Consider the following 26,135-nt stretch of genomic DNA (forward strand, 5'->3'; position numbering starts at 1 on the left):
GTATCAAGTGCATTTTAGAGGCCTGATGTACCTGGTATGCTGACACCAGAATGATATGTTGTTCTGTTGGCCAAAGTCCACAGTCTGTGATTTAGTGAGGATGATTACAGCCGGTTGAGTGGTATAAAGCAGAGTGTATGAACATCTTATCTCAAAGTAGATTCCTGCCGGCCATTTGACACAAATATGAGACATTCTTATGTCAGGTGTGTTTTTTTGATTAACAGCGTAGGCCTAAAAAAAGTTTAAAAATGGAGCACAATTTCAGAATGTTGTATCTAGTATCTAATTGGTTAGCGCAATGAATTTTACATTTGGCATTATTGTAGTAATATAATAATTTTTTTTTTTTTACAGATAAAATGAGCCAAAAAAGAGATTTCACTCAAGACTAAAAGTAAAAAATTATTAAATGCCCATGCAATACTAGAATTTGCAAAGTTAAGGCATGACCACTGGACAGCGAAATGGAAGTTGGAAGACCATTGGAAGTTTTGGGAGTTTATTTTTAGTCCATCTCTGCAAGACAGACTTTTCAGGATAGGAGATGGACTAAAAATGAGCTCCCAAAACTTACTGCCAGATTCTGGAAGATAAATTGTTGAAAGAGTAGTACAAGAGGATGTGGTGCTGGTCCTTCAAGAGTCACTCTCAACTTATCGGTCCATAAAGCCTAGGAAAAAAAATCAGTCTTCATGTATTTCACAACACTTCAGCATGTTATTTGTATTAAAAGCTTAAAATTAAAAAATTAAAAATGTTTTCTAATTCTTTTAAAATTATTTTATATGCCTATATATTCAGAAATACTTTTGAAATGTAACAAAATATTTTTATTACTAAAATTCTTTATTAATTAAACACTTATTTTTATTATTATTACATATATTTCATTTTACTTATTTTATTTCAGTGAATTAAAGTTGGTGGAACACTTAAAATGCCATGAGTTTTTTGTAAATGGCAATACTGCTACAAGGTTCTGCTAGTTCATGCTTTAAAACCCCTAATACACAAGCCCTGCAGTAAAATGCACCTTGCTGAGAAGAGAAGTGCTCTTTCTCCTCTCGCGTGCCTCTTTAGTCAGTCCATGCGACTGGTGCGACTGCTGCTTTTGTTTGTAAGGGTCAGTTGAGAGCAACTCCAGTTGTACTACTTATAAAGTAGAAGCACCTTTTTTTAGGTCAGCTGGCCAGCTCAGGCTCTTTTAGGTCTATCTTGTTATGCTCACATGGCTAAGAGAAGGGAAAAAATCATGTATCAAGTGCATTTTAGAGGCCTGATGTACCTGGTATGCTGACACCAGAATGATATGTTGTTCTGTTGGCCAAAGTCCACAGTCTGTGATTTAGTGAGGATGATTACAGCCGGTTGAGTGGTATAAAGCAGAGTGTATGAACATCTTATCTCAAAGTAGATTCCTGCCGGCCATTTGACACAAATATGAGACATTCTTATGTCAGGTGTGTTTTTTTGATTAACAGCGTAGGCCTAAAAAAAAGTTTAAAAATGGAGCACAATTTCAGAATGTTGTATCTAGTATCTAATTGGTTAGCACAATGAATTTTACATTTGGCATTATTGTAGTAATATAATAATTTTTTTTTTTTTTACAGATAAAATGAGCCAAAAAAGAGATTTCACTCAAGACTAAAAGTAAAAAATTATTAAATGCCCATGCAATACTAGAATTTGCAAAGTTAAGGCATGACCATTGGACAGCGAAATGGAAGTTGGAAGACCATTGGAAGTTTTGGGAGTTTATTTTTAGTCCATCTCTGCAAGACAGACTTTTCAGGATAGGAGATGGACTAAAAATGAGCTCCCAAAACTTACTGCCAGATTCTGGAAGATAAATTGTTGAAAGAGTAGTACAAGAGGATGTGGTGCTGGTCCTTCAAGAGTCACTCTCAACTTATCGGCCCATAAAGCCTAGGAAAAAAATCAGTCTTCATGTATTTCACAACACTTCAGCATGTTATTCGTATCAAGCGAGGGTCATTTTTTTAGGATTTTTTTTACTCAAGCAAAGTCTCTGAGAACCTGACACAGGTGGAGACTCCAGGTAGGTTGCAGTTCTGGAAAATAGTGGTGTTGGAGACTAAATGGTTCCTGATGGTTTCACACCTAATTCTTCACCTTAATTCTTAATTATTTTGCAGTTAGCATGTGTCTTTTCTTCTCCACCTGTTTTTTCTGACCGTGCTGACCCAATGAGCATTTCGCTGTCTAATTGTCATGCCTTAACTTTGCAAATTTTAGTATTGCATTAGTATTGCACCCTTCTCATGGGCATTTAATAATTTTTGACTTTTAGTCAGAGTTAAATCTCTTTTTTGGCTCATTTTATCTGTAAAAGAAAACCTGCTTAATAATTATGCACACCTGAATATAAGGAGTTTTTCACTTCCAGCCTTCATGAACAATTATATATCAATTTTAAATGATTAAATACAAAATTAATAGTAGTTATTAAGATTGATGTGGTTTAGATTTGGTCAAATGTGCTTGGAAAAAAAATATCAGAATATCAACTTGTCTAATAATTATGTTGGCACTGTATATAAATGTATATATTGTATTGTATTATTTATTTTATTTTTTTTTATATATTTTCTATAGTACGGTGTGGTCTCTCTAGGATTTCAGACAGGCTGGTGTAACACAGTCTGGGCCTGGTGCTTTAGGAATCGGCATGATTGGAAATTCCGTGTGAGGACAAAAAGTTCCCCTGTAGATTTTGCACATTTTCAAATAATGTGAATTTGTCAATGAAAAATTGCTTTGAAAGTGACTTCTATCTGAGCTGTGCTTCATATACATTTCTAAACTATTGGCAATCAACAATGCCTTTATTGCCTGTAAAATTTCACTGAAGCTACGCTAATGTGACTACACCTTAAGGCTAGGCTATCCAAGGTAATTCTGCGATCAGAAATTGCTGTCTGTTTTTGATAATTGATTTTGATATTTGAAAAACAGCCTATGTAGAGAATGACGCCTTAAACACACTGCCATGTACCCACAGTCTTTCTGCCAGCCCACCTCAATGTAATCCCAAGGCGAGTATGGAATGGAATGTGTGAGGACTGTAGGTTTGGCTACAGGCCGAGGGCCAGGGACTGATCCAGTACTCTAGGGTGTGGTGACCACATGATTACACCATCCGGGGGGATGTTTACCCCACTCACACACCACAAAGCCTCCTTATTGTGGCTCATCAATCTCTGCCACTAGCCACACCACACCACCGGAGCCTTTCCCGGTATAACGTGTGGTCATGGTTTTCAACTTTTTTTTTTGTGACCCATATTACACTATATTACCCATGCAAAATGTTTCATTGATTCATGTCTGTGCTTTGTGTATTTGTGGTGTTTAGTTAACCCCATTTCATCTTTATTTAGACTACCTAGCCAAGCATGGACGGCTGAGCGAACCAGAGGCACGACGCAAGTTCTGGCAAATTCTGTCTGCTGTTGAGTACTGCCACAATCGAAACATCGTTCACCGGGACTTGAAGGCGGAGAATCTGCTGCTAGATGGACACATGAACATCAAGATTGCTGGTAAAGGCCGTCACAGTTACATTAACTAAACTTTTGATACATTACTAATCTTTGGTACACTGGCACTATTGATATTGAATTGTTGTAAAATATAAAACAGCTGTTTTATATTATTTGATATGTTTGATATAGTTTTATTATTTGTACTATATTATTATTTGCATATTATATACACATTTAACTAATTTGATATTATATAATATATAATTTATGGTTATAATAATTATATTTTTCTTATATATAAGAAAATGCTTTGAGCATCCATGCAAGGCTCTCAGCGAAAGGAGAGCTTCCCACACACATATGTGCGCACATATTCACACGCAGACCAAACATTGTCAGTTTCCCTGACATGTCAACCTGCTCTCTGCCCAAAACTCCGCTATCATGTTGGTAGATTATGATGTTTGGCACAGCAAGTAATGCAGTGGCCAGTCACAGAGGAGTGTCCTGCAAGGCTTTGTTAAAGGTCCTTTTTCTTTTAGCCCTCACACTGATTCACAGTCAGCCTCTCAGAAGATGGCTGAAGCACGGTCACTCAAAGAAAGGTCATCAGCCTTTTATGTTCCACTTCAAACATTTATGTGCCTGCATCTTGACTAAAAGAAGACAGTGAAACTCGTAATCTATAAACTATGAAAAGATATGTCCATATTATACAGATATATAGAGCAAAATATGTTTCAATTTACAGTGGTTTTGTGTTGTGATTACATGACATATTAACATTTCAAAGCATGAAGCAAGAGAAGAGTGTACACTACAACTTGTTTTCCCATAAATCATGTTAAATGAGCAAACCTGTGGGAGCGAGAGACTTCCTGGGGGTGGGCAATGATTGGGAAACCATATGAAAATGGTTAGGATTGGATCCCCAGAGATCTTTACACAATCAACCTCCAGCACCAATCCAATGCACAGCATGTAACGTATGTCCGCTGCATAACGAAATTATGAGAGCCAGAGCTATTGACCTCAATAACAGCTTTTATTTAAAGTAACAAAAAGATCCGCTCTGCCTGTAAATATGGCACTAGCCACTGTTTCAAAGCTGCAGGAGTTAAGCTCTGAGGCCGGATGAGATTGAGTGATTCCTGTATTGAATGTTGAGGCTCACTCCTGCAGTGTCTGCCGCTGGACTGCCTAGAGCATTGACGTCAATTCCTCCTGCTCAGCATTCAACTCATGAAGTGGGTCAGCGCAACTGATATGGACTCATCATACTGGCTTCTTACATCACAGTCACAATGTATAATGAACATGGCTGCTTTTTATCTCTCCCTTAAGGTTCACATTTTCATTTCATGAGGCCCCTGAAGCTCAGAATCTAGACAAACTCATAATACTCACTGTAATTGAAATAAAATTGAAATTTATTTTATTTGTTTTATTTATTTTTTATATAACCTTCAAACAATATAATTGCAATAATTTCAATAATTCAAATTGTTTATTTTTCTTACCACCTTGGCAATTTTTCCCGTTTTAAGCATAAATTTAGTGAGGTTTATGCTTAAAACAAGAAAATAATGCCAATGTAAGAAAAAAATAAACCTAATTCAAGATGTAGCAGATCCTAATATCTTATGCCGTTCTTGTTTAAAGGATCTGTAGATTTTTTTATTTTTTTTTCTGGAAAACCAGAAAAAAATATTTATATATACATAATATAATATGTAAGTTGTTGTTGTTGTTTTTTTGCAGTTGCACAGTTATGAACAAATACAGGCTTGTAGCCTATGCTTTTAAGGAAGGTCGACTGTTATACACTAGGACTTTCATATTTTTCCAAGAGCCATATTTGGCCATCTCGCACCACTGTCTTTGACTTCTGGCAGTGGTGGCCTTTGTATATAATCTCTGAGCACTTTGTAAAGCTCATCCAACCCATTGAAGTCAGAGTGAGGTAGTGACCCTCTGTTCCTTCATTGGCTGTTGTCAGCATACCGTATTATACAACATTTGCCAGTAGACGTAGTGTGGTACTGTATAATGCCAATTTAGTCGCATAGGAATTTTAAGTGACCTTATGTAATGTAGTCGGATCTTTTCTAATAATTTACTCAATGTTACAAAAGCTTGTTAGTCAAAGTATAAATCAAGTCACTGTTTATTTCTTTCATAAAGCCCCCATAAAAAAAATGTTCAGCACAGTTTTGATGTATTACCTATTGAAACAGGAATTTAATATGAGACATTTGAAAGGGTTTGTGCCTTTTATAAAATAGCCAATAGGCTTTAGTTACATCACAGCCATGATGTTAGAGGCAGTATTACTGGGAGGGATATTCTTATTTTAGAAAGCATTTGATTGGAGAGAGATCTGTAGTGTAGGGTGAATATCTTTGCTCTGTTTTCAATAACTGTATAAAGTTGAATGACTATACATTTTAAATGCTTATATCTAAAATTATTTTTAGGAAAGGACTAGCAAATATATAGCCTCAGACACTCAAATTTTGTTTTCATGAGATTTGAAATATTTTAAAATGCTGTCTATATAAAAATTGCTGTCTGACTGTACTGCAGGCAAAATTACACACTAATGGCAAAGTTTGTGTGGAAATGATTTTTATTTTAATTTTTTGGTAATGGCCTTTCAATGAGTACAGCTCTAATATTATTCATCAAAGTCGAAAGAAGTGGGCTGCAAAAGCATCGTTCTGTGAGCTTTGAGGATGTGTGAAGGAAATGTGTTTTTGGCTTGGGTTATTAGAGAAGGATGTTTTTGCAATGTCTGTACTTTCAGAGTCATGGGTAGTAACTTTACAGTAAGGTAAACATTACACCTCTTTCCCAACTTTTGACGTTTGATGACAAATAATTCAAACACTTACAGGAGCCATTATTCATTTTTTGCCACACTTGCCAAAAGTGGGTAAATTGAGAAAATTTAACAGACATAAATATGTCTCACCAGTCATAAACCTGTGTTAGGCATTATTTTTATGAATATTTTATTCATATAAGCATCTGGAATTTTAAAGTTGAGACTTTGCCCTGGAAAGGTCATGGAAATGAAATGTACACTGCATTTCAGAAGTTTGGGGTCTGTACGATTTAAAAAAAAACATTATAATCAATGCATATATCCAGCATAGATTCATTAAACTGACATCAAAACCATTTATAATGTTACAAGAAATAAATGCTAGTCTCTTCAACTTTCTGTTCATGAGACATTAAAGACTTGAGTAATGGCTGCTGAAATTTCAGCTTTGCCATCACAGGAATAAATTTACATATACATTTTAAAATATATTAAAATAGAAATCAGTTATTCTAAATTGTAATTAGATTTCCGAATATTACTGTTTTTATTGTATTTGTGAGCATAAAAGACTTCAAAAACATTAGAAAATCATTCCAACCCTAAACTTTTGAACAACAGTGCAATTTATTAAATCAGTTTATAAGAATATGTGTAGGAAGAAGTATTTAATCAACTTTTTATTTTTTAAACAGCAGTCACAAATGACTGGAAAAGTTCACCAGTCACCATTGTATTGGAACCTTGGTTGTAAAATCAATATTGTAATGAAACCTTCCCATTTATTGTCCCCTAAAGCTGAAATGTGATCTATGTCCCTGAACACAGACATAGCAAACCCTGTCAGTTTCATTTTAACATCACCTTTCTCTATTTTCCATGCTTTCAGATTTTGGCTTTGGAAATTTCTTCCAGTCAGGAAAGCCCCTGGCCACATGGTGCGGGAGTCCTCCATATGCAGCCCCGGAGGTGTTTGAGGGACAGCAGTATGAAGGACCCCAGCTGGACATCTGGGTAATGCCGCTCTGCACTGATCTGACAAGCCGGCGTATCCATGCAGGTTCACACCACAGTGTGTCTGACAGTAAATGATTAGTGAGTCAGCTGACTGTTGTTTGTGTTACCACCTATTCAACCTTTGAGAACTCAGCTGACGTCAAAGCGTAAACCAAACACCCTGTGGTCTGTGTGAGAGAGATGGAGATCAGACCATGTGAAAGCTCTCTTGCTCTCGTTTTACTGCCATTAAAAGAAGAGTTTGCCCAAAAGTGAAAATCAGTTGCTTACCCTCAAGTCGCTTCCAAATCACCTGCGGGCTTTCACATGGAGCAGCATTAACTACACAGAGCCGTTGTTCACTGACGAGCTGCGCAAAACCACGTTCATATTCGCGCGATTTTTAGCGCAGCTCGTCAGTGAACAACGGCTCTGTGTAGTTAATGCTGCTCCATGTGAAAGCCCGCAGGTGATGGAGATTTACCGCTGATTACAGAACCGGCTTTCTGACAAGATGCGCGTTAAATATCGCATGCGATTAATCGTGCAGCCCTATTCCAAACCCATATGACCTTTTTGTTAGGCAAGATTCTCATATACAATGAAAAAAGAGCAGCATTAACATTCTGCTAAACATCTTTTGTGTTCCGTAAAAAAAGTAACTTATTCAAAGTTAGAACTGACATGAGGGTGAATAAATATTCATTTTTAGGGTGATCTATCCCTTTAAGTGTGTGCACCTGCACATTATAATCGTGTTATTCACCACTGAGCTGACGCTGTGTGTGTGTGTTCCTGCAGAGTATGGGGGTGGTTCTGTACGTGCTGGTGTGTGGCGCCCTGCCCTTCGATGGCCCCTCTCTCCCTGTCCTGCGGCAGCGTGTTCTGGAGGGCCGTTTCCGTATCCCTTACTTCATGACAGAAGGTGAGACGCTCTCGTAGCACACGAAGCCACCACTAGGAGAGTTTTCTGGCAGCAGTTGCTGTTTTTTCATGAAATTCAAGCCTGGTCAATTAAAACATTCCATAAGTGCTTGGCTACAGTTTGTGTGTGTCTGGACTGTATAAAGAGGAAGGGCTCTAACTGCTCGGAGACATTTAGCAGTGGAACATGAAATTAGTCTCGATGATCCACTAGTAAACTAATCATCCTGTAACCGTCTCTAGTAATGAGGTCGACTGGTAGGAATGCAGTGATATTACAATTCTGGTCGATACCAATAAACTGATTTTTTGTTTTATTCTATTGATGATAAGCCAATTAAGTTCCATTATGTAGAATTAATTTTAAATGCTACAAGTGAATTTAAGAATCACAGCATTATATGTACATGTCAAAAATGATATTCATTTTGAGATTTGCTAAATTACGTTTAACAGTGTTATTAAATTATTAGCATTTTCAAAGATTAATTTACAGGGAACATTAGATGATGCCAAAGGTAATCTACTCTTCCTGTTCAGAAATTTGAGTTGGGTAAGATGTATTATTATGTTTTTGAAAGAAGTCTCTTATGCTCACTAAAACTGCATTTATTTGTAGTTAATGTGAAATATTATTGGAATTTAAGATAACCATTTTCTATTTAAATATATTTTAAAATGAAATTTATTCCTGTGATGCAGTACTGAATTTTTCGGCAGCCATTTCTCCAGCATTTAGAGTCACATGATTCTTCAGAAATCATTGCTAATGTTGATTTGGTGCTTAAAAACATTCCTTATTATTATCAATGTTGAAAACAGTTGTGCTGCATAATATTTTTCTGGAATCTTGTGGATAAATGTTTTCATGACTCTTTGGTGAATATAAAGTTCAAAAGAACAATATTTATTGTAAAGTTTTTACTGACAATTTTGATCAATTAAATACACCCTTGCTGAATAAAAGTATTACTTTCTTTCAAACTGACACCAAACTTTTGAACTGTAGTTTAAAAATAAAAATCAGGGAAATTAACAATTAATAAATAAATGATGCAATTATTAAATTAAATCACTGATGATACTGCTATATTATGCATCCCTATTGACTAGTGTATCTGATTTTTTTCCTTTTTAAAAATTTAGTTTGAGCATTTTTTTCCTTTATTATGATAGAACCGTATGTAGACAGGAAGGGGAGGGGGGGGGGGGATCACGAAAGGTCCACGAGCCAGGACTCAAACTCGGGATGCACTAAGCACAACGGCGCTATATGTCGGCACGCTGCCCACGAGGCTATTGGCACCGATTGATTTTTTTTCCTTTTTAGTTTATATTTTAGCATGGATTCCACCATTGTTTATTTTATAGTGTTTCAAGTCATAGATAGTATTTTGAAAGCACGTCTCGAGATCTTGCTAGCTGAATGAACCCACTAAGTAAAGGCCCCTAAAGAAATGCATCCAATCGGAGTCAGGTGAACCAGAAAGCCGATCTAATTACACAGGGCTTCCTTAAAACTGATTAGTCCACTAGTTGTTAACCCACTCACTTTAAAGTGAGTGACCCATGCTAAATAAAATCACAGCAGTCAACATTTACTCCACTCATTTTACAGGCAGAATAACACAAGCCGCGAAGGCCAAGATTGTGAGCGAGATAGAAATGAGGGCAAGAGAGATAAAGTGAGAGGGCAACGGGTGAGAGCAAGACAGTTCAGACTATCCTCACTGGCAGCGAGCCAGTTCTCGGCAGACTCTGAGAGAGGTAGGGCGGTGGGCTGCTCTTGACGTAAGAGTCAGAATGTCACATTCGTTCATTCTACACAAGCTTTGCTCGCTGTGATTAAGCACAGATCAAGTAACCCGAGGAAGAGCGAACACACGTTAACCTACCGGTCCTGGCAGGATGGCCCCTGATTGGGGGGGAAGGGGGCCGGTTGTAAGGGTCAGTTGACTTTGTTCAAGACATTTACACAATTAAGCCACGTTGAGAATTTTACTGTATAACAAGCCCTTATGGGTCTCTGAGTGAAGCGGAGCATTACTCCTCAAATGAGAAGAACAGCATGTGTTTTTCCTTTACATTTCCTTTTCAAATGCTCTCATCACACAGGATTTCACCCCTACGGAGTATCGACCCCTCCTCAGCATGCTCTTAGCCAAGAGTGCTAGTACACACCACACACTACATGCTACACACTACTCTACACGGTGAATACAGCACACGCACCATTAGGAAAGATTATGAGTGCCTGGTGTGTTATACAGGGAGTTTTGGCTTTTCCAGAATTATCCTGGATGGAACATTCAGGAACTTGCACAGTAATGGCATTATCTTCTATGACATGTACTGTAGGACGAATGTCAGAAAAGCAAACTTTCCTACAGTATTTGTCTAATAATTAGAGGGTAAAATAAAATTATGGATAAGGAAGATACTTTAACTTAGAAATTTGGGATTCGCTGCAAATTAAGAAAATGTGTTTAATACACTGTTAAAAAAAATTGGTAACACTTTAGTATAGGGACCAATTCTCACTATTAACTAGTTGCTTATTAGCATGCCTATTAATATATTTAGCTGTTTATTAGTTGTTATAAAGCACATTCTGCATGACCATATTCTACATCCCTAATCCTACTCAATACCTAAACCTAACAACTACATTACTATTAATAAGCAGCTAATTAGTAGTTTATTAAGGCAAAATTCATAGTTAATTGTTTGTTAATTGCGAGAATTGGACCTTAAAATAAAGTGTGACACAAATTTAAACTGGCTTAAAAAAAATCGAGTTGAATCTCATGTAACTTAAACTTGAAATTGGTTAAATTATTTTGATGAGTTAAAATATGAAAAAAACATTTGTTGCCATGACTTACTGATCATATAATTTATATATATATATATATATATATATATATATATATAGGTGTCACCAGAAATCACAAGTATATTTGAAAAGATCTTTAAAATAATGTAATGGATGGAGAATGTTTTTTTTTTTTTTCATTTGTGTTTTATTTTTTACATTTTATTATTCTATTTCTCCTTGTTCTTGCCTTGAAAATAGTCCTTGCTGCTTAAGTTTCATTAACAAATTTGAATCCTTAGTTTTGACACGTCCCTGAATTTACGCAGGGGGGAAAAATCTGGATATCAGCTTGAATTGTTCCTAAAATGTGATCTGAAGACAAAATGAGGTTTATGATTCTACATTGTCTTTACATGGCAAAAGCCCTGCAAAAGCTGCATCTTAATCTGCATATATACCCAAAAAGGTGCATTTAAGCTGTTGCATGCTGCATAGAGGCAGTGCATTTACACAGAAGTTTTACAGCTGTACATTTTTGTTGAAATATACAACAGTAAAGTTTAAGGCTGCACTGATGCCGGATCATTTGCACACCATCTGATCCTCCTCTGATACTGGGGTCTTTAAGCAGATGTTAAAGTCGATAATACTTCTGAAACAAAGTTCTGTGGGTTAAACTTTAACTTTTTGGGTAAATATAAACATCTTTATGTTCAGGGAAAACAAAGCACTGCATACCAACACCAAAACGTCATCCTTACCATGATTGAAGAGGTGAAATGGTGTTGAGCTGCTTTGAACAGCCAAGATCAATGAACTCTAAGAGGAAACAAGACTCTACAGCAGCTGTGTAAGATCTAAAGCTCAAAGATGCTGGGCCATGTTCCATGATCCAAAACACAAGTCAGTTACAAAGTGACTCAGACAGTCTGTGTTTCAGGATTTTAAAATTCTAGTCCTGGGCTTGAAGGGATAGTTTACTCAGAAATGAAAATTCAATAATTGCCTCACCCTCATGTTGTTCCAAACCTTTATGCATTTCTCTTTTTTTCTGTGGAACAAGTTAGAAGATATTTAAGAATGTTGGCAACCAAATAGCTTTTGTTCCCATTGACTTCCATTGTATTTTTTGTTTATATAATGGAAGTCAACGGAACCGAAACTTGTCACCAACATTCTTCAAAATAGTTTATGCTGCATCTAATAAGAAAGAAAGTCATACAGGTTGTTACTGACATGAGGAGTAAATGATAACCGAATTTTCATTTTTGTTTCTTAAATACTGTTCTCAATTTCGTCTTTAAAGCACATGGTGATTAAAAAGCTAGAAATATCAGTATAACATATCAGTTTGCATCTGAAGAACCATTAATCCTAAAATCAAGGTTCACAAACTGTTCCTCACAGCTGTATTTATGCATATGATTTCTACATGAATATGGTAATAAGATTCTCTGATTCCCACTGCTGAAGTGAGTGAGGGAGCTGTCGGGAGGAGGATGTTTCCAGCAAGACATCCCACTGTGTTCCAGCACAAGGAGTATTACTGTAGCTGTGCGTGTGCGACTCCCTCTGTTTGCTCTAATGTCTCGCAGGCTCTCCAGCAACTCTACATGCAGCAGATTAACAGGATGAGCGAGTCTTGAATAAAATGGTCAGCAGCGAGATGCAAAGGAGCATTGAGAACGCCCACATAACCACCAGTCTCGTGATGTCAGTTTCATTCAGTCTAGCTGAGTCAGAGAGACATGGTCAATAGTCAAGGGCACAGGGACAGACAAAAGGCCTTGTGCGTTCTCGGATGAGATAATGTGTTTTGGGTTTGTGTTAGTCCGACAGTGCAGTGTCTGTTGGATGGTTTTTTAGCTGTTGACAGACTGTTCCACAAATCTTGTCCCAAGCATTGGATGGTACAGGCTGTCACCACTTCTTAGTGTACTGTGTGCCTCAGATGCAGCAGTGTTTACTGTGAAGCAAACACACTGTGACCCTTTCAGGTTAAGATTGTACAGAGCCGCTCAGTTCTCACTGCTTAGACAAGCACAGAACTTTCTTTCTGCTCCCACAATTATTTGATAATACTTGACTAATAATAATAATAATAATAATAGTTTACTTGTAAGTGTTATCAGAAGAAACAGTTCTTCGGCCAAGTAAACTGTAGGCTGTTTGGGTTTTGCAAAGTAACATAGTAACTTGGTGCATATGCTGTCGCGTGTATTTAGGAATATTTTACAATGGGTTTTGAATCATTGTAGTACATTTAATGACCATAAATTATTATTTTTTCTGCCACAAAGCTGTATTTTGTATTAAATGTATATTGAAATGGGTGTTCTTAGACATGTGAAGCAAAACACCTAGTAAATTGTCTTCTATTTAAGTACTTTTGTGTATTCCTGTAAAGGCAAAGCTGATTTTTCAAAGCAGATTTCGACCTTTACTTCAATGCCTTCAGTGTCTCATGATACTTCAGAAATCATTCTAATATGCTGATTTGGTGTATTATCATCAATGTTAAAAGCTAGTAAGAGCTGTGCATGTAAACCTCACTCGCCTGCGGTCTTTAGTGTCCTTGTTAGCACACCTTCATCCCATGCTGGAAGCGCTGGTTTGAATCCTGCTTGGAGCAGGTTGAGTAGAACTGGAAGGGTTATATTGGCAAGTGTCATGCTTATCTTTTTTCTTTTTCTGTGCAGACTGTGAGCATCTGATCAGGCGGATGTTGGTGTTAGACCCCTCCAAGCGTCTGTCTATAGGACAAATAAAGGAACACAAGTGGATGGTGATGGAGGTGCCTGTGCAGCGGCCTATGTTATATCAGCAGACTGCAGAGGGGGAGGCTAGTGTGGGAGAATACAGTGAACAGGTGCTCCGGTTAATGCACAGCCTTGGCATCGACCAGCACAAAACCGTAGAGGTGAGAAATTACACAAATTTTAAGAAATAAAATTACTCTTAATGTTCAAAACAGGCTTGACTAATGTGGCTTTTATTGATAATTTCTCCATCTGTTCTGCAGTCTCTTCAGAATAAGAGTTACAATCATTTTGCTGCTATCTACTTCTTGCTGGTTGAGAGGCTAAAGGCCCACCGCTGCAGTTTCCCAGTGGAGCCCCAACTCGATGCCCGCCAGAGACGTCCCAGTACGATTGCAGAGCAGACTGTCGTCAAGGTATTACTCTTCAAATTGCCTCTGAAAATGTAAATAACGGCGTTGGCCATGCAGTTGACTGTTTCTGTTGGTGTATCTCTTTTTCTACACTGTAGGCGAGCAGCGCTGCTCCTCAGGTGAGCCTCCTGCCTCAGAACGTACGTCTCCTGCGATCCCCAGCTGTGCCTCAAGCCTCTGCAGACTCCTTCACGTTCCCACAGTCCTGTGCTACAGAACACAGCTTCATGGAGGAGGTTGGGACTCCCAAAGTGAGTGAGAAATGGATTAGAGGTTGAATTATGGTGGAATTAAGCTTTTGTTACTCTCTGTAGCCTGTTTAGACTGTAGCATAGCAAATGTTTAAGATCTCCTAAATTTTTAGTGCCAATACCGTTGTTCGAGGAAATGGAGACCAAGAACCAATGTCAAAAATATTTTTTTGTTAAAGGGCAATATTTTTCCACTATATTTTTTAAGGTATAGATAGATAATTCATAAATAAATTTTTTTAAATACCTTTTTTTTATATGTAAAGGCTAAAGGAATTAAGAGGAATTTTGTTCTCACATATTACATTTTTTTTTATTTTCTTACAATGTCTCTCCCATTGTCTACCATATATGTGCTTTAATAAAATCCCCCATAATCCCATTTTTGGGGGGTGTTGATTAGCAGGTACAAACATCTGTTGGGACAGAGTTGAATCTGACTGCTGCCCACTGAGTGCTCTTGCACTCCTTTCCTACATTGCTGTTAAGCAACTTCAGTCCTTCCAAGGTCAGGCAGTGGGCCTGGCTGTTTGCTCAGGCCTCCTCATCACGCCCGCTCCCCGAGGAGCCTTTTGTTCAGAACCATCCTGACAGACGGCCAGATCGGCTGCCAGTTTGGCATACAGAACAGGAATAACAGCACAGGAGCCGGCCAGCTCTGCTACTCTATCTCCTCACTAGAGTCCTAGTTACGCCGTCTTCATTTTTATCTATCTGTCTCTCTCTGCTGTCATTCTTGAGACAGTAATTTGCTCTCTCCAAGACTCTTCTTTCATGCACATACTTTGTTTTAATGCCTTTTGCGTCGATGAGGGAGAAGCTGTTTACTTTGATGGTTTTTCATTTTTGTCTCTGATGGTGAGGTGAGACATACACTATGAGTGTTTCCCCTTGAGGCCGTCCACAGCTGTTTGGCTTACACAAGCGGGTCAGACTGCAGTCGTCTCTGGCAGTGACACACATTGGTGACAACTGTCCATTCGCTTCGGCTTAGTCGTTCCACTCTTTCTTCTCTCTCTTTCACTCTCACATTCAAGCACACCACAAACTGTCTGGCTTTGTGTGCACTGGTATTTTACCATCTTCGGAAATGTGGAGTTAATGCGCATTCATGGCTTTCATACTGAACATTGCATCAGCCAGTTCCTCTCTTGAACAATGTGTTCAATAAACAATCCCTTACAAAATTTCTCTTATTGTAAAACTTGTATCGGTAAATGTCACCTGTATACATGTTTGGGTTTGGTTTTGCAGAGGAAATAATTGATGCAAAACTCAGTAGGAAATCATTTGGTTGGTATTTATATAAATGACATTTATGATATTTAAATAGGATATTTAATGCAAAAAAATCAAGTCCTTTCCTTTTTTTTTAATATATATTTTCTGTTTTCACTTTAATTGTAGTTAAAGGTTTAGTAATTTTGTATTTTTATAATTTATTAGCTTTTTAAATGTAAATTTTTTTTTTTTAAATGTGTGTGTAATGTGTTCATAGTTTCAATTAATTTTTATTCATCAGTTTTAGTTTATTTAGTTTGTTATTTTAGTACATCAAGTTTAATTGAAACTGAAAAATTTTGCTTTGGCAAGTTTATGTTTTACATTTTATTTCAGTTTACATTTATTTTGTTTCAAATAACATTTTTTGTTTTTTTTATCTTTTTTTTTCATCACAAATTGATTAGGTCATAAAAAGGCTATTTATGATTGGAGTGTGGACAGGAGAACTTGTTGACATTAGCAAAAAACAAAACTTTACAAAAAGATGACAAAAAATTGCACAAATAGTGTCTGTTTTCAGACAGGTTTCCCCAAACAAGCCCCCATGTGCTATTGGCTGAACAAACAGATAGCTCTGCCCCAAATTCACACCATTGGTTGAAGCAGTGTTGCTGTTGTCGGGCTAGTTGAGATGTTCAAACAAACAGGGCAATATTTTGAAAGCACCATAGAGATGGTTTACACTTTTAGGGGAAATAAATGTCTACAAATTGCTTATTTATAGTTGTCTCTGCATATTAAGATGAGACATTTTAGCACTGAAAAATGACACACTTTCCCTTTAAGATCAGAGGAGGAATTGTGACTCTCTCCAATATGAGATGTTGAAAATATGAAGCTTGATCTCAGAGAGTACGGCACAACCCCTGGTGGGGAAGGGACGGCTGGGATTACATAATTTGTTATGAGTCTGTATAATCACACTGTTTGTGTGTGAATAACAAAGGGGCTGGGCAAAATGATGGGCTGAAATGTAAAAAAAAAAAAAAAAGAGCAAGAGAGAGATGAAGGAAAGAAGAAAAAGAGAGGCTCTGAAGCTGTTCTTTAACTTTGTGTGTTGGTATAACAGCATTCCTGGCCCAGCATGCTGCAGGAAACTCAACTCATCCAGATGATCCATGTCGGTTGAGTGTGTGTTTGATGGCATGTCTCAGTGTACTCCGTCTGCATGAGGCTCTGACGGCCCTCTCAGCCAAAACACACTTCCTGTCCCTGCATTCCAGACTTCCACCCCCTCCTCTATAGCTCACTCATTTGTTTGAGTGAAAATCAGGAGTGAAAGAGAGGGAGCAATAAAAAGAGGCAAAAAGGGAGAGACTGCAGTGCTTTTGTTTTCTCTCACTCCATTCCCAAATCATTAGGGAATGTGTTCATGAAGTTCGGCCTGTCATCACAAAGCACGTTAAAGTTTGTGTGTGGTGCTGACTGAGTGGAAATGTGACTCAGGACTGTGAGTGACTTATGAGGGCTGATGGGAGATTAGAACTTGTTCTTGGGAAATACGATGCTTGAAGGCATGTTGCTTTATCTACATACCGGTGTAAATGAGAGTTCATCCAAAGACAAAGAAACATCCTAAGATTGGTCATCTTCCAAATCTTTTAAAGGAAATACATAAATTGCATATATATTACACTTCCACTTAGGGCTGCTCGATTATGGCAAAAATCATAATCACGATTATTTTGGCCAATATTGTAATCACGATTATTTAACACGATTATGAGGGGGCCATATGACCAAAACTTTATAGGAGTGATTTATTTAAAGATAGTGATACATATCAAATATATATTTCCTGTAAATAAGGTTGCTATGACATCTACATTGTAGAGACCAGCGGAATTTCAAACAAACAAACAAAAAGACTTCAAAATTATTGAAAATAATTAAACCGTCAGTAATAAAAAAGCAAAGGACAAATACAATAGAATAAAAAGATACAAATGAAACAAACTGTGCTTTAATGTTTTTTTATGCAAGTCTCAAGCAGTTTACAGCCTACTACAGAAATGAACAATCAAATGTAAAATAAAACAGCATAGTCTTCACTATAAGAATTAAACTTTTTTGTTTCTTATTAAAGCTACAAAAGTCCTTCACTCAAGAGCAGTGTGTGATTTTGAATTTGTCTTTTGTTGTTTGATTAAAGGGGTCATATGATGCTGCTAAAAAGAACATTATTTTGTGTATTTGGTGTAATGAAATGTGTTTTTGCGGTTTAAGGTTAAAAAACACATTATTTTCCACATACTGTACATTATTGTTTCTCCTCTATGCCCCGCCTTTCTGAAATGTGTCGATTTTTACAAAGCACATCGGTCTGAAAAAGCGAGGTGTGCTGTGATTGGCCATTAGTCAAGCCTGTTTTGTCAGACACCAGGACAGGTGGATAAGCAGCCGTCACTTGTCTTCAGACCAGCTTTACTAAACAACTTTACTTTCCTTCCGCTGGTAATTGAAACACTCCACCCCAATCAAGCAAAGTGAAAGAAAACCATTTCTGTGGCACGGATTTTCCGCATTGCCACACTCTCCCTCCCTGGAAGTAAACAACCTATGGTTGTAAAAAATAAATAAATAAAAACAAAAAAACTTTAAATTGAATGTAATTTAATCTCTCTAAATTATGAATTTATAGTTTTCAACAGTGCTTTTTATCTCACAATGTGACTTTACTGTATATTATAAAATTGTCTTAATCGTAATTGCCATTGCAACTTCAGTTCTCAAAAAATATGACTATTTCACATAATTGTGAGTATATAAGTCACAATATGACTTAATGTTTAGCAAAGTGACAATATCTCACATTTTTTACTTTATTTCTCAATAGTTGTGACTACAGTTCTAGGAAATGCGACTTTATAGTTGCCGGTTACTTTTTTTTAATGTGACTATATTGTCACATATATATGACTGTATCATAATTGCGACTTTATATCTCACAATTGTGGCTATATAATTTACAATATGACTTAGTGCTGTATCTTGCCGTGTTAATATCTTACATTTGTGACTTTCTGGTAATTGCAAATATATTTTTTGTAAATACAATTACATTATATTTTGAGACTATAAGTTTATCATAATTGCACCTTTTATTTCACAGTTGCAACTTATTCTCTTATGCAACTATATCTTGTGTTGTGGCTAAGTCTGTCAGGTTTGTGACTTTGAATTAATATCTCCTACATGCGATTTCAGGTCTTCTAGAAAAGCTTTCCAAATACGTTTCGCTACTTAGAGATCTTTACATTGTTTTGCAGGTCAACGGCTGCATGCTGGACCCCCTGCCCCCTGTGGCTATTCGCAAATCCAGCGCCTCGTCGCCCAGCAACATGATGGAGACCTCTATAGACGAGGGCATCGAGACGGAGGAGCTGGACACTGAGGATGATCATACTCATGTCTTCAATGCCTATCAGACAGCCCGCTTTGGACAGCGCAGACACACGCTGTCTGAGGTCACCAACCAGCCAGGAATCATTGGAGGTGGGTGTGGATTAAGGGTAACCACAAGGTTATACTGTAGGTTCAAACCCCACTTCATAGTCTCTGTATTAATAGTATCAGTTTGGATAAAAATGGTAATGAAATCACAATAATCTATTTCAGAAGTGTTAAAGGGGTCATATGATGCGATTTCAAGTTTTCCTTTCTCTTTGGAGTGTTACAAGCTGATTGTGAATAGATAAGATCCCTGAAGTTGCAAAGACTAAAGTCTCAAATCCAAAGAGATATTCTTTATCAACGTTAAGACTCTGCCACGCCCCCCCTAAAACGGCTCGTTCTAACACGCCCCCACATATCTACCTCACTATGTGGAAATATTTGCATAATGCCACCCAAATGTGCACGCAAAGAAAAAAGGCGTGGTTTCAGTAACCACAGTTAGTGTTGAAGCAGCCATGTCAGTGTGTTTCTAGGCGAAAGCAAAAGCACTTTATTTGGCCTTCCAAAAGTAGATGCATTTAGGAATCTTTAAGATTACTTACAACAGAACAGCAATGCATTTTTTTGGACGACCGTTTCGTGAACCTAGGAGAGGAGGTAATTCTGACTTTGCTATGACAATCTGGCGCTTCTGAATCAGCTACTGTTTTGTTATTAGTTTAAGTATTTGCTATTGACTGTTCAAATGCGGAGTTTTGTGCATCGTGTGTGTATGTGTGTGTGTGTGTGTGTGTTTACATTTATTTTGAAAGATGAAGCTCGCGATTATGGTAAGGGGCGTTACATTTCCGATGAGTGCTTGCGGTGTTCGGCCAATCACAATGCACTGGGTCAGCTGGCCAATCAGAGCAGACTGCGCTTGTCGGAAGGAGGGACTTTGTAGAAAACGAAGCGTTTGAGAAAGGCGGGGCATATAGGACCTACAATAATGTACAGTATTTGAAAAATAATGTGTTTTTTGAACATTAAAGCATGTCAACATATTCTGTTACAACAAATACACAAAATAATGATCTTTAAAAAAGCATCATATGACCCATTTAAGAGACTATAAATCTTTGTCACCTCTCTTTCTTAACCAGGCAAACTGTTTAGCGTGGGTCATAACCCCTCTCTGGGCAGCGTGGACTCGGAGTACGACATGGGCTCCATGCACAGTGACCTCAGTCTGCTGGAGGATGCACCCTCTCTTAACGAGGTGGTCCTGGCCAACACACCAGTCACCCGCATGACTCCACCCTTCATGAGTGCTCTGCCCGCTAACCCTGCCATGCAGGCACTGAGCGCCCAGAGGAGAGAGACACACAACCGCTCTCCCATCAGCTTCCGCGAGGGCCGCAGAGCATCAGACACCTCACTTACACAAGGTGAGCAGCATCCTGTGACTTTATACACTATCATTTAAATGTTTGAGGTAAACAAGATTTCTTGTTAAGTGATTAATACTTCTATTTTGCAAGGATGCATTAAAATGTACAGTAACACTGTTTCCACAAAAATGTTAAGCAGCACAAATCAGCATTATTAGAATGATTTCTGAAGGACCATGTGACACTTAGTTTGTTATACTGATAAATTCTCATAAAATAATTCAAATAAAAATAGCTTGCAATTAAATAAAAAATTAATTAATAAAATAATTTTAAGTGCACAATTTTGCACAAATTTACTAATGGTCTCAGATGTTTGAACTCCACTGTGGTTCATACATTAGATTCAATATCTTTTCCTTTTCCTTCTCTTTCTCTCACACTTACTGTTATTTTCACACACTCTCTCTCCCGGTTGTCTCTTGTTTTCCTCTAAATGCACCACCCCCTGTCAGATGATTCACTGAGTGAATCAGAGAGCGCTTTGAAGATTAGGCCAACTCGGTCCTATTGAGTTCTCTCATCCTGTGGCCTGAATAATTACCCTTAATCACTTGAAGCCCTAAAATAACCTGAGAATCCTTTTTTCAACCCTCTTCCGTTCAGCAGCAGAGGAGTCAAGAGCCACTAAACGGCATTTTAATGTGCACTTGAGCGATGAATAAAGCATTTGCAGCCTGCCTGGACATATCTTCTCCTGAAATAGACTGATTAGCTACGTTAAGTGAGGTCACATGTTAGAACCACACCGGAGCAGACAGAGGTGGCGTGGGTTTGAGGGAATGAAAGTCACTTCCTGTTTTCTGACACTCCCATGTGAAAATTCATGACCACACATGGATATGGACACTGGGGGTGGAACATCATCTGATGATCTGTAAGTCATTTGGAAATAACAGTGCTATTATTCATAATCTTACTCCTTCCTTCATGTAGGCTTGGTGGCCTTTAGACAGCACCTACAGAATCTGGCACGGACCAAAGGTATCCTGGAGCTAAATAAGGTGTATGAGCAGATGGGCTCTGGAGAAACCCCTTCCCTGGGGCTGCTGAGCCCTCAGGCCCATCCACATGACTTATTGGATCCTGCACTACAGGTCAGTCCACCAGGGAAGCTACTAGAAATCACAGATTTGAGCTAACCTGAGATTCGTTTTGTAGCATCCCTTACAATCAGGAATGACTGATGCAGAGGTTTTAAACTCGGAGCCGCCTGAAGGTCTGCAAAAAAAAGGGTCAGAACAAGTTAAAATAGTAACTACATTTGTTATTATGTGTTTTTACAGTTACCAAATTTGATGATATATACAGGGTTCGTACGGTCATGAAAAACCTGGAAAAGTCATGGAATTTTAAAACACCAATTTCCAGGCCTGGAAAAGTTTTGGAAAAATAAATAAACCCAGAAAGTTTTGGAAAAGTCATTGAAATCTATTTCACAAAACTCTGTATAATAGAATTGTGTTTAATCAGGTCCTGAATTTCGGTGCGGGATTGCACATAGGCTATATCGCATAGTTTTACTCATTCCCGCAGCTTTTGACTTTAAAATGATGGATATTCACACATTTATTCAATAGCCTATAGCATGTAGGTTTGATGAGTAAATAATCAAATCTACAGACTGAGTCCAGTCCACACAGACTGATCAAATCAGTGATTCAGCTGTACGCGTCTTCTCTCTTTGACTTTCTCTTCAAACGGCTTCACATCGGCGCATCTCGTCTGCGCTACAAGAGCCGCTGCACGCTGCGATACGAGACTTTCACTCGCATTTCGGGACAGTTGACAGAATAGTCACTTGCCTAATCGGGTCATTGTTGCATCGTCAGTAAATTTTATTATTTATTTGCACATCTTTTTAAGCCATTCGGTACTCGCGCGCTCCAGAGGCGGTGCGCAGTCACATCCAAAGTGCGCTCGTGCGTATATGAGTATTGAGTTTGCTACCAAATAAGCTCAGCAGAACCCTGCACGGGCCTCAAACATATGCCCTTATCCGACAGATTATCAGAATTACTGGCCGAGTCTTTTTGTCTTTTTTCTCTTTCTCTCTTCCCCAATTACACAGCTGCTGTTGTAGCCATTAAAATAGTTCAGTTTCATTTTTAATGGCAAAAGTGGTTATATATATTTTCGTTTCTTTATTACGTTAATTTAGAATATATATAATATATAGGCCTATATAAAATGCTTAAAAAAACAATGTTAGTTTAAATGGTTAACCTAGATAAATATGTGCTGTTAGGAGCGTATCCAATCGTTTGTGCAGAGAAGCTAAAGCGCGCTTTGCAGGACATGGAGTTTTTTAGAAAACAAACAGGATACGCTTTCTGAATCCGTGTATCATTCGATCATTCGTTTTTTGATTTAATATTGAAAGTTGAAGAATTTGAAAACGGCTCCTTTTCCAAAAAACGAGAATTCAGGGTAACACTTTACTTGAAGGGGTGTGCATAAGACTGACATGACACCTTCATAATCATGACATGACACCTACATAATCATGACATGACACATGTCATGAATTTGAAGGTTTTTTTATGCATGTTTATGACAACTGTCATTAAGTGTCATTCGCTCAGTTATGTAATTTTTAATGCAAAGATGACATTGTTTGAGATGTCTTTGTTATGGGTTATGGTTAGGGGTAAGGGTAAGGGTAGGGTTAGGTCAAATAATGTCATATTTGCATTAAAAATGACATAACCGAGCGAATGACACTTAATGACAGTTGTCATAAACATGCATAAAACCTCCTTCATATTCATGACATGTGTCATGTCATGATTATGAAGGTGCCATGTCAGTCTTATGCACACCCCTTCAAGTAAAGTGTTACCGAATTCAGCTTACATTTTCGTTATTCGCTCTTCGCTCGGGGGTGGAAAAATGAATAAACGGCTTGAATATTCGATTTCTATACATGGGCGGGAATTAAACGCCCCTTTCTGCTGATTGGTCTGCCGAAGATCAAACCGTGCCATCATCAGTTCTTCTGCAGTATCACGCAGCAGAATAATAGTCCTCCACTGCTGTAGTTGTACGGATTCTTAACGCATTTATTGCAACTACATTTCATATTTTTTCATCAAACAAACAGGCTAATGAATAGCTGGACACAACTCATACCTGGGCAGAGTCTAGACAGGGCTTTCTTCTGTGCAGATATAAATTCTATTCTTTGCATCAGCTGGGCATGGCAGGGTATGATATGACAGCTGTCTTAGCCTACCCTGCTCACCCAGTAAGTCTGTTTGTTTGTTTGTTTGTTTAATTAATATCTACAGATCTACAGACTGAGTCCAGTCCACACAGACTGATCAAATCAGTGATTCAGCTGTACGCGTCTTCTCTCTTTCTTCAAACGGTCAAACGGCTTCACATCGGCGCATCTCGTCTGCGCTACAAGAGCCGCTGCACGCTGCGATACGAGACTTTCACTCGCATTTCGGGACAGTTGACAGAATAGTCACTTGCCTAATCGGGTCATTGTTGCATCGTCAGTAAATTTTATTATTTATTTGCACATCTTTTTAAGCCATTCGGTACTCGCGCGCTCCAGAGGCGGTGCGCAGTCACATCCAAAGTGCGCTCGTGCGTATATGAGTATTGAGTTTGCTACCAAATAAGCTCAGCAGAACCCTGCACGGGCCTCAAACATATGCCCTTATCCGACAGATTATCAGAATTACTGGCCGAGTCTTTTTGTCTTTTTTCTCTTTCTCTCTTCCCCAATTACACAGCTGCTGTTGTAGCCATTAAAATAGTTCAGTTTCATTTTTAATGGCAAAAGTGGTTATATATATTTTCGTTTCTTTATTACGTTAATTTAGAATATATATAATATATAGGCCTATATAAAATGCTTAAAAAAACAATGTTAGTTTAAATGGTTAACCTAGATAAATATGTGCTGTTAGGAGCGTAACCAATCGTTTGTGCAGAGAAGCTAAAGCGCGCTTTGCAGGACATGGAGTTTTTTAGAAAACAAACAGGATACGCTTTCTGAATCCGTGTATCATTCGATCATTCGTTTTTTGATTTAATATTGAAAGTTGAAGAATTTGAAAACGGCTCCTTTTCCAAAAAACGAGAATTCAGGGTAACACTTTACTTGAAGGGGTGTGCATAAGACTGACATGACACCTTCATAATCATGACATGACACCTACATAATCATGACATGACACATGTCATGAATTTGAAGGTTTTTTTATGCATGTTTATGACAACTGTCATTAAGTGTCATTCGCTCAGTTATGTAATTTTTAATGCAAAGATGACATTGTTTGAGATGTCTTTGTTATGGGTTATGGTTAGGGGTAAGGGTAAGGGTAGGGTTAGGTCAAATAATGTCATATTTGCATTAAAAATGACATAACCGAGCGAATGACACTTAATGACAGTTGTCATAAACATGCATAAAACCTCCTTCATATTCATGACATGTGTCATGTCATGATTATGAAGGTGCCATGTCAGTCTTATGCACACCCCTTCAAGTAAAGTGTTACCGAATTCAGCTTACATTTTCGTTATTCGCTCTTCGCTCGGGGGTGGAAAAATGAATAAACGGCTTGAATATTCGATTTCTATACATGGGCGGGAATTAAACGCCCCTTTCTGCTGATTGGTCTGCCGAAGATCAAACCGTGCCATCATCAGTTCTTCTGCAGTATCACGCAGCAGAATAATAGTCCTCCACTGCTGCAGTTGTACGGATTCTTAACGCATTTATTGCAACTACATTTCATCTTTTTTCATCAAACAAACAGGCTAATGAATAGCTGGACACAACTCATACCTGGGCAGAGTCTAGACAGGGCTTTCTTCTGTGCAGATATAAATTCTATTTGCATCAGCTGGGCATGGCAGGGTATGATATGACAGCTGTCTTAGCCTACCCTGCTCACCCAGTAAGTCTGTTTGTTTGTTTGTTTGTTTAATTAATTAATTAATTTGTTTCAAAATAAATATTTTAATCAAGACAAAAAGGAAGGAATAATAAATTGGCTTGGGTATATATAGGCCTATGTTCACGCAAGAACTGTCATTTTCACTGACAACCGGAGAACAACAGATATTAAATAGCCTACTTTTAGAGTTATATAATGTAGTCTTGATTTATTAAAATTGATTATAATTGATATATCTCAAAAGGATATGCGCTTGTGCGCAGCATGAGCTACTGCGCACTCGCACTGCAACGCAAGATTTTCATAAAATATAATAACTTGCCATTTCGGTTTGTTTCTCACCAAACCCTCAGTATACCTTCAGAATGCTTGGAATATACACCACGAGATGCATATGATTATTTTACGACAGATATGCATCCGCTTAAAAACAACAAACAAAACCTAAAGTCACCATTCTCTGCCATTAAATTGGCAAGTGCGACCAGGACATGTTTGTGTTATTAAGTAATACGCCTTTAGAACAACATTAAGGTGAATATTCACTCTAGTTCACACAGTTCCAATAAATTGCGATGGGTTAAATAAACTCAATAAGCAGACAGA

General features: G+C 37.8%; 1 protein-coding gene across 2 annotated transcripts in view; it reads left to right on the plus strand.

The window, feature by feature from the left end:
* The window catches only part of LOC107586235 (serine/threonine-protein kinase SIK2-like), a 51,034-nt gene that overhangs the window by 15,895 nt on the left and 9,004 nt on the right, over nt 1–26,135 (plus strand). For both annotated transcript variants that reach the window (XM_016273501.1, XM_016273500.1), the window contains exons 4-12: nt 3,408–3,569; nt 7,229–7,353; nt 8,137–8,260; nt 13,777–13,997; nt 14,100–14,252; nt 14,348–14,500; nt 19,054–19,279; nt 20,323–20,607; nt 21,547–21,707. In XM_016273501.1, coding sequence (XP_016128987.1) covers nt 3,408–3,569; nt 7,229–7,353; nt 8,137–8,260; nt 13,777–13,997; nt 14,100–14,252; nt 14,348–14,500; nt 19,054–19,279; nt 20,323–20,607; nt 21,547–21,707 — 1,610 coding nt within the window. The remainder of the gene's footprint in view (nt 1–3,407; nt 3,570–7,228; nt 7,354–8,136; nt 8,261–13,776; nt 13,998–14,099; nt 14,253–14,347; nt 14,501–19,053; nt 19,280–20,322; nt 20,608–21,546; nt 21,708–26,135) is intronic.

The sequence above is a fragment of the Sinocyclocheilus grahami genome, unplaced genomic scaffold (assembly GCF_001515645.1).
Source record: "Sinocyclocheilus grahami isolate Dianchi unplaced genomic scaffold, SAMN03320097.WGS_v1.1 scaffold79.1, whole genome shotgun sequence".
In the NCBI taxonomy this organism is placed as follows: domain Eukaryota; kingdom Metazoa; phylum Chordata; class Actinopteri; order Cypriniformes; family Cyprinidae; genus Sinocyclocheilus; species Sinocyclocheilus grahami.